This window comes from Saccostrea echinata, unplaced genomic scaffold (assembly GCF_033153115.1).
Source record: "Saccostrea echinata isolate AGI-Se365-2 ecotype Australia unplaced genomic scaffold, CSIRO_AGI_Sech_v1 ptg000045l, whole genome shotgun sequence".
In the NCBI taxonomy this organism is placed as follows: domain Eukaryota; kingdom Metazoa; phylum Mollusca; class Bivalvia; order Ostreida; family Ostreidae; genus Saccostrea; species Saccostrea echinata.
The window spans coordinates 226,150-235,957 of record NW_026889794.1 but is presented as its reverse complement, the minus strand read 5'-3'; the positions used below and the strand labels follow the sequence as shown (position 1 = coordinate 235,957).

General features: G+C 31.7%; 1 protein-coding gene across 1 annotated transcript; it reads left to right on the top strand.

The window, feature by feature from the left end:
- The first annotated feature begins 512 nt into the window (after nucleotides 1-512).
- Nucleotides 513-3,451, top strand: LOC133201591 (zinc finger protein 862-like). Its single transcript, XM_061337387.1, has 6 exons — nucleotides 513-698; nucleotides 801-951; nucleotides 1,115-1,373; nucleotides 1,490-1,713; nucleotides 2,961-3,191; nucleotides 3,367-3,451. The coding sequence occupies exons 1-6, from the start codon at nucleotides 596-598 to the stop codon at nucleotides 3,449-3,451; spliced, it is 1,053 nt and encodes a 350-aa protein (XP_061193371.1). The 5' UTR covers nucleotides 513-595.
- Nucleotides 3,452-9,808: the final 6,357 nt, after the last annotated feature.

Here is a 9,808-nt window from a genome sequence, read left to right as displayed (position 1 = left end):
GTAAAAGGTCTTCCGTTGGAAACGGAAGACCTTAAATACATACTGACTGTATAGTATTTTTTGAAAAATTATTAAGTCCAAATTTAATACAAAAATAAGACAGACTAACTGTATGTAATTTTCTGTAAAATTACTAAGTTCAATTTTAATACAAAAATAATACAGATTAACTGTATGTAATTTTCTGTAAAATTGCTAAGTTCAATTTTAATACAGAAAAAATACACTTGAAAAAAACTAAGTCCACAAAAATACAAAAATGATATACTGAAAATAATCTAAGTCCCAAAAAATACAAAAATAATACCCTGTAAAAAATCAAAGTCAGATTTTAATACAAAAATATTCTACCTATTTTTTGGTGATACAAAAAAAATATATTTTTTCTGTATTAATTTTAAACAATACGAAAATGATTGTATTAAAAATATATTAAAAATATACTTTTATGTATTATTTTTTGATATGGGATGCCATCGCAGCCATAGAAAGAAATAGGACTAAAGAGGCAGTGGAAAAAGTTAAATTCCTGTCGATATTATGTGATGGATCAACTAATCAAGGCATAATTGATAATGAGATAGTATATCTGCGAATGGTCATAAAGGGAAAGGTAGAGGTTAAGTTTATTGGATGTAAGTGGGTGACAAAAGCTGATGCCAAGGGAGTTTTTCTTGCTATGAAGCGGGCTGTGGAAGGTACATTACTCAGTACTTCTATTATATTTACAGTATTAATCAAATTGCAATAGTCCAAAGACAATCAAAATTTTTAATTTTATACTAATCTTTTTTAAACAGGAGTTAGGCTTGATTGGTCACTAACACATAAGAAAATGGTGGGTCTTGGTTCTGATGGTGCCGCAGTTATGACAGGCAAAAAGACAGGTGTTGCTGCCTTGTTGAAAGAACACCATCCTTCAATCATTTCCATTCATTGTCTTGCCCACAGGTATAACTTATCTTTAATTTATACAATCTGAATCATTGCAAGATGGACATAACACAAAATCTAACAGGAAATTATGAAATAATTAATTAATTTTGGTCAATCATGATCAATGAAATGTAATTACTGCTGAGCTTTTACAGATGTATTTATTTATGTTGTTAAGATTAGAGCTGGCCTACAAAGATGCTTTGAAGGGGATCAAAGTAGCAGAAAAGGTTGTCTCTGGACTTTTACTAGGGTTGTACTACTTTTACCATAACAGTCCATTGAATCGGGCTAATTTGAAAGAGTCATATAAAACCCTTGGAATAGACATGAAGATGCCAACAAGAGTTGGCGGCACCAGATGGGTTGGCCATGTTTTACTGGCATTGAAAAACATGTTCCATGGATATGCTTCCATCAAACAACATCTTTATCAGGTGCTTACTTAATAGAATGCCTTTCTGTTTATTGCTAGAATTAAGTTTAGACAAACTTTGAATCTACCTTAATCTAAGCGTTTTTTGATAAAAACAAATAATTATTCATTTTTCAGCTTGCATTTGGGTCAGGTGTGCAAGCTATTGCCAAATGTAAAGCCCTTGGTCTCTATAAGATTCTTGTAGATGACAATAACATCACATTTGCAGCCTTTCTTCTTGACAATCTGTCTCTTCTTCACATCATGTCACAAGTATTTCAGCGGGAAGAAAGTTGCGTGGCTGATATACACAGGGCTCTCAACTCCTGTCTTTGCTCACTCAACAGATTTTCTGACATGTAAGTTTAAATTTCACTTTTTATTGCATAAAATATAGAACCATTTGATATGACTATTGTGGCTGGGTTTAAATTAATGAATACTCTTGAATTAGTGATGGAGCCTATCTGACAAAGCTAAAGTCAAGGTGATATGGGACCAGTGGTTTCAAGTGAAAACCTGGAATCATTTTCAAAAGCTAGGACTACACTGCTAGAAAATTTAAAAATAAGATTGGCACAAAGATTTGAAGATGCAAATATTGGAGTTGTTAAAGCTTCAATAATTGTTGACTTTAAATGTTGGCCAGAAAAGGACAGTAAAAATAAATGGGAAGGAACACGAGTTAAACATTTATAGTTGTGTTACTTTCAGTAATCCCTTTTTATTTTCAAATTTTTTTTTGGTGTTGTTGATAATTTATATATGTGAGATTGAGTGTAGATGAACATGATATTTGTCCTTTACGTTCAAATTAAAATTATCACCGATTTTGAACTTGAATAACCTCACGTTTTTATTGTTAAATTGGCTTTTAAACTGAGTCTGATATTTAAACGCAGAGTCTGTAAATAGATTGGTTATTGTTTTAAAAATCCAATATCTACAAAACGCGATTGATTTAAATTGTGTAATTTACAGGAAAGTCCTATCTTTATTAAAAGTAATAAAACAAATAGAAAGATCTTTTTAATTTTAGTTAGTCTGAACTTATCAAAAATAGGTCATATATGACTTTAAATTATATGCTGACTTATTAGGTTGTTATTTAAATCTAACATTTTGGGTATCTTTAGTTTTACTAATGTTGCTTAATAATTATTGAAGTTGTTTAATATATTTTTTAATTGCACTGTACCATTGATTTAAATTTAATAATCTAATAATTTAATCTAATAATTTAATTCTATGGAAAGGAATAGCAATACTATGGAATTTATACACATTTTTATAAGTAATTGTGCTGAAATCATCAAGTTGTGATTTACTTTACAACTTACTACAACTATTCATTTTTTAAATTTATTTTTACAAACAATGTTGCACTACTTATAGATTTTGGTGATGAACACGTCAGGACAGCAGTTGTTCATTTTCCCAGGACTTGGAGACAGCAGGGTTTGATGCAGATGTTGTATTTCACGAGTGGGTCTTTTTGAAATCAGACATATGGAAGGTAAAGAAATCAATTCAAAGAAAGACTCCAAATCTAAATGTATCTAAAAATGTTTATACATTCATTGAATTATTTATCTTATTGACATAGCTTCCCAGATGTACATGTGTTGTCTTGGCCTGAAGTACAGAGGCAATTCAATAGATATGAGAACATCTTTGGACTCATTGACCTTCTTCTGACTTTGCCATCCTCAAGTTCGGAGTGTGAAAGAGGTTTTAGTCAGATGAAAAAGATCAAAAAAGAAACCAGAACCAGACTTACTGAAGCATCGTTCAATGACCTTATGACAGTCCACCTTCATTCAGATGCTATTGACAAGTATGATATAATATAAAAATGTACATGTATTTTCACTTGATATGGGGATTTTAGCATATTATGTATTACTATACTCACAAGCACACTATTTGACAAACATGTTATAATAATATTAGTTACAATACATTGATCATTCTCACTGACAATTTAAAAGATGAATTAAAATAACTTTTAGGTTTGATCCAATCCCTGCAATTAACAAGTGGACTACTATGGCAATGACAAAGAGGAGACCCCAGTTTAATGACAAAAAAGGGTAATTGGTTGCATAAAATTCAGTTTAGTCACCTGTGCAATGGAAAAAGAAAAACTTCCCAGAACTTTTCAATCTACTGCAATTCAGACTTCATTGTATGATTTAAAATCAAAATGATGAATAGTACAATCAGATGTAAACTCATTACAACACTTTTTAGAAACAACAGACCCAAGCTTAAGGACAAGAAAGAGAAAGAGAAAAGAGAAGATGCGAGACAATTGAAATTATGGATATTTCCGATAATGCAGAAAATCAGAGTGAAAGTGTTGAGAGAGAGGGGACTCGGATTTTGATTGAAACTGCGGAGATAAATGTGACTCAGAGTGAAACTGTTGCAGAAGACTCTAGGGATGAGGAAGAGACTGATGAGGAAATGAATGAGAATGGGGAAATAAATGTGGATGAGGATGAGGACAGTGAGATAGATTCTGAAAATGATCTCAGTGAAGAGAGAGTCAACGAGATTCTGTTTAACTTTGAAAAAGAAATAGAGAGAGAAATGCAATAAAATAATTTCATATTTTGTTTCATTTGATATTTTATTCGGGCGACCTTAAATTCATTCGGGCAACTTGAGATCAGTACCAAGGTTGCCCGAATGGCGAGTCCAAATTCTGACGAGTGTCGAACCCTGGTGTAAATGCAAATATCACACTTGTTTTAATGTCGAAACAAAATCAGGTTATAGAACACGTGTGCTTTATGGAATGATTCATGGGTTCAGGCCCTTACCATGCACATATATAAATTCCGTAATTTAGTTTCAGTTTTTTTATTTAATGATTTCGTTTTCTTTATTTAGTAATTTCGTTTTCTTTATTTAATAGTTTCGTTTTTCTTTATTTGATAATTTCGTTTGTCTTTTATTTAATAATTTCGTTTTCTTTATTTAATAATTTCATTTTCTTTATTTAATAATTTCGTTTTTCTTTATTTAATAATTTCGTTTTCTTTATTTGATAATTTCGTTTTCTTTATTTAATAATTCCGTTTTTTATTTATTTTTGGTTTGCACTATTGGGCTTCCGTACATTTAGATATCCAACAGTAACACAATACAATGGCCTAATCAAACACCCCTTTTATTCATTGACTAGTGAGCATTAAACTGCATGGTGCTAATGTCACTTCAAACCTTTCAATTAATTGTTCTGAACAGTCATGAAATCAGATGAAGAATATTTTTAAATCCTAAGAAATTTAGAGAGGTTCAGATAGTGCTTTGAATACTTTTGAACTGAAAGCAGTAGAAAACTACAGAAATTTGATAAAAGGTTGGGAAATTATCATTACATATAAGATGATGATTTGTTGAGGAAAAGTGTTGAAATCTAATGGAGTTCCATTCGGACAATACTTCTAGTACATGTAATGCTAAAACAGATCAAAAGATTGTCGGTGTTATGCAGAATCTGCTTTAAAAATATTCTATATCATGATCTGCAATAACAATGGTGAGAAAAAATTGAAGGGCTGTCAATTTATTAAATCATTTTGGGAAGTACGATGGAGAAGTATGAGAACAGATATGAACCTCGAAAAATCTGAGAGGATTTGCTGATAATAATATTCAGCAACAGGAAGTGATGTGGTTTAAGGTTCAATGTGAAAATGTATTTATATGCGTGTCAAAAAGTGACTTAAGGACATACGCAACGTACCTTACCTACTGATACTTTTTTGAGATATTCTCAATTTAAGATTATAGTGCTATCAGATGTTCGTAGACAAAAAATCAGCATGCATTACCAGGGGTTTTGAAAAGATATCAATTGATGAAAATTCTTGTATAATTCAAAGAAAAATATACAAAAATTACTAAACATATATTCTAGATGTTTTGTTTATCCAAACTTGTTTTAGAAGAAGTGTACAATAACATATATAGACAGTAAAATTTAGCACACAGTTCCTTTAAGTATTGGAACTCTTCAACTCCAAGGAAAAAGACAATAAAGTTCAAACTAAGTTGCATATGTCCTTAATGCTTTCAAAATTTAAGACCGGAAAAATTCTGTTAAAATACCATTGGATAAGTATTGGATATTTTATGGACGTCAAGAGTCTAATAGTGTGCAAAAATCGGAGGAAATGTAATTTTTGTGAGCATTGGAAGCACATTTTCAACGATTCTAAAAAAAATTGTGAAAAATTCCGTGTGCTTTGGACATAAATTTTAATATTGTGACAAATTCAGATCGATTATTTTTATGTGCATTGGAGATACATTTTAAAGTTTTTTATCTCTTTTGTTCATTGCTTAATTATGTTTGTATGCACAGTTGGATATTAAAATATCCAACCGATAGGCAGTTGGATATTTGAATATCCAACTGATGGCCAGTTGGATCTTTAAATATCCAACTAGTGATGGTTGAATCGGTAAAATATACCTAGATTAATAACAATGGGTGACGTCATTGAAGTTTTTTAAATGTCCATATCAATTTTTTTTTTTAGCAAAATACAAATACTTCATTTACTATTAATTTCAGTGACAATACATAGTTTCAAATTTCCGGCTACATGCATGTTCAAATTTAATCATACATGCAACTTAAACAAAGTTTCCCAGAAGTATTCTTCAATATTTTTTCTCTGAAAACTTTCTTCTACAAATTATCATATAGAGGTATGTCGTTATGTGCATTTCTAAAATATTAGTGTTAGATTCCGTGATAAATGATGTGATGAATCTCTACAGCAATAAAATTATCATCTTTTTTTGCGTATGACTTTGTGTCAATTTTTTACCCCGATGAACCTGAAGTTTAAGTGTTACTGACATGCATGCACGCGGGTATGTTAAGGCTACACCCAGAGATATACTACTTGCCTCTACAATATGACGTCATAGAAAGCTGTATGACGTGAAGTTTAGAAATAATGATTTCTTAATATCTATACTTAAAGTTTAATTTCAGGTCCAAGAAATGAATGGAATCATTCAAAAACATAATATAAACAAAAAAATGTCGTTTTGGGTGGTATAAACAGCTAAGTATTTATCACGGGGGTTAAATACCAAACCATGACGTCATATCTATTGATCAAATATTTGCCGAGTGAAAATTAAACGTGACGAGAATTCATGTAAACAAATATGTAAAATGGGAGTTTTCAAGCATATACCATGAATGTTATGTGTGATTCATAAGGAAATAAAGATTAAGAATCAGGTACGCTGATATATTCTAATCATGTTTTCTTATAATGAACACAGGCAGTGTTTTAAAACACCGATCAGCCTTTCCTCTGTCGTTCTATACCAACAAAGTTGCAGAAGTTCAACACTACGCCGCATACTTTGAGACATAATTTTTGTTTGTATCGAAAGCTTGTATTCTATAGTACTTGGAAAGTGCTGCTAGAATCATGTGATTAACATGAATTGATGACAATTCCTTGATCGTTTGTACAAAATGTAATAATTTTGGTAAGGTTTCATGCGAAACTTTGGAAAAAAAATTTCTGTGTCGGAAGAGTAGGATTCTAGCAGCACTTTTCATGACCCAGTGATGTTTTTATATAATTATTTTCAAAAAGAATTGAATTATCCCCAGGGTAGTGTTGAACTTTTTACGTTTTCATTAAGGCATTTTTCTATTTATAGACGTCACGTGATGACGTCGTAGTGGAGTGCTTCTTTTAGCCTAAAACTCAATGACGTCTATACAATGGATAATTATAGTAAATGTTTTATCTATGGCTTTTCCGATTTATCAATGTTACATTTTACGAAAAAAGTCTAAATTCGCCGAAATATGGGTACTGCCTTAACATACCTGCACACTTACCAAGATAAACACCGATACTTTTTTTCAAATACATGATATATCAATATGTATAGACATGCAAGGAGAGAAATAGGACAAATTTCCCTTTCATAAGACGCTTTTCCTCCCTATTTTGCTCCATGAATAATTGATGTTTGAATGAAATTGTGTCAAGAGCCAAACCTGCAGCTTAAAAATGCATCCAATTAAAGTTACATGCTGAATTTTTCTTCTCTACCTGTCAATTTAAAAATAATGCAGCATTTTACTGGCTGTGGCAAATTACGAAATTCTTTATCATGTTTCCTACCAAGCTTACACGGTATTTATACCCGTACATGTGACTCACTGACAGTATTTGAAGTCATACCCTTTCCATAAAATCTTCTGGGTGATTCAATCATGCTTCATTTGTAATCACCATGCTTCAGATTTCAGATTCCATTAATTGTGTGTGAATTGTGTCAACGTAAGTGGTGTTTGAAGATTGTTTTGCATCTCATAGCAACATACATTATGGTATTTGACAATCATTATTTAGATAATGCGCCTATGTACTATAGTCCCTGAAACGTTCTACGTTCCCATTTTCCGTTCGCTCAGCGTTCGTTCAGCGTGCGTTCACCGTTCGTTCATCGTGTTCACCGTTCGCTCTCCGTTCATAGTTTTGGTTCACTGTTCACTGTGCGCTCGTGTTCACCGTTTACAAAGCGTTCACCGTTCGCTCTCCGTTCGTTCACCTTGCCTTCAGCGTTCACTCATCGTTCAATCTTCATTGTCATTCGGAACTCCAAAGTGAAAGGACTTATCTTTTTGAAGGGAAAAAGAACGTGAAAGTAAGGGTTTACTGTTTTAAAGTATCATTATTTCCTGGGGAAAAAATGATCTCCAACATTTATTATTATTTTCTAACTTAACTGTTGATTATTTATTAAATTAATCCCCCACTTTTTCCCACACATAACTTTTCACTATTGAAAATGTGAAAATATACATTGTAAAGCTGTTCCCCAACTTTTTTTTTTGGCATCATAGTGAAATAAAGTAATGTAAAGATGTATGAGAACAATTTGGAAAAAAAATTAGTACTGAAACAAATTTGCCTCCCCCCCCCCCCCCCCCCCCACATACACACACGAAATAAGATATTCGAGTTTGGGAATTAGGAAAAGTCCCCCCAATCCCTTTTTTGGGGCTTGTCAGTTCAGGTAAGTTTTTCGTCCCCTCCCCTTCACACTATCAAAAACGATGCTACGACACTGGTATAATAATTGGTCAGAAACGTACCATAACTGACATTTTTCATTAAGTCAGTGTTAGTCATAGAATTTGAGAGACATACTTGTATAAGTTTTTATAGATCTATATCACCAAAATTGTGACGCCGGTTAGAAATAACAATCTTGAGCTTAATATATTGTTTCATGGTTTTCATGGTCCTACATAGCTATGGCATTAACTCTGAGTCTTTAAAAATTATGTAAATATCTAAACTAAATTTATCTTTTAAAAAAAATTACGTATTTAATGGTACAATAATATGATTGTGATTGAAGGCTGACAAGGTAATTTCCATATAGGTACAACCTTTTTAAGTATATATGTATAAAAAGTAAACAACAAACCAGGTGGTTCTAGGGGTGCGACCTCCATATTTAGATTAAAAATAGATTATTTACTGCCATTGCAGTCACATGCACTGGGGTCTTTAATTATTTTAAAACTGAAATATTTAACCAATTAACACGAAATATCTATGTTACAATCATTTAAGCTATAAGAATAATTTAATTGATCAATATACATAAACATTTTTATAATCCCACAATTAGGCATACTTAAAACAAAAAAAAAAAAAACAAAACAAAACAAAAAAAAAAAAAAAAAAAAAAAAAAAAAAAAAAAAAAAGATAAGCTTCTTAAAAAATTAAAAACTGTCAATGTCATTGACAGTTTTTAATTTTTTAAGAAGCTTATCTTTTTTTTTGTTTTAAGTATGCCTAATTGTTGGATTGTAAAAATGTTTATATAGCACAATAGTAAATTGATCAGGCTGATCTGAATACTAAAAAGAAAAAAGAAAGAATGTCAAAATTATGTTGACTTTTTTCCTGGACGTTGTAAATTTCTAATACAAACACTGACAAATTGGTCACACTGAAATTGCGTCTTCACTTCCCGCCATTTTTTTTTCACTTGGTACTCCAAGTAAACTGAGGAGTATACTCGCGTAACACGGGTTGGCCGCTCGAGTCGAAGATGTCCTATTTTATTTACAGCTCTTGTAACTTGTGTAATTCGTGTCGCTTAATCGAATACACCCTAGATCTTTGCCTCGGACGTGACGAGACTTTTACAGCAGCACAGTGTCAAATGATTTTGATTGACTGGACAAGCACGTGGACTTCGTGTGAACTTAAAGCAGGGGAAAAAAACGATTATGACCGCCAAACAAATTGATTTGTTAATAAAGATTTTTTTTTCACTGCCTGATATATTTTAAAATAAAATAAAACTTAGGAATTTTTGCTTGATACAGGTACATGCAATTGGGGAGGGGGTTAAGACGGAATCTCTCTCTA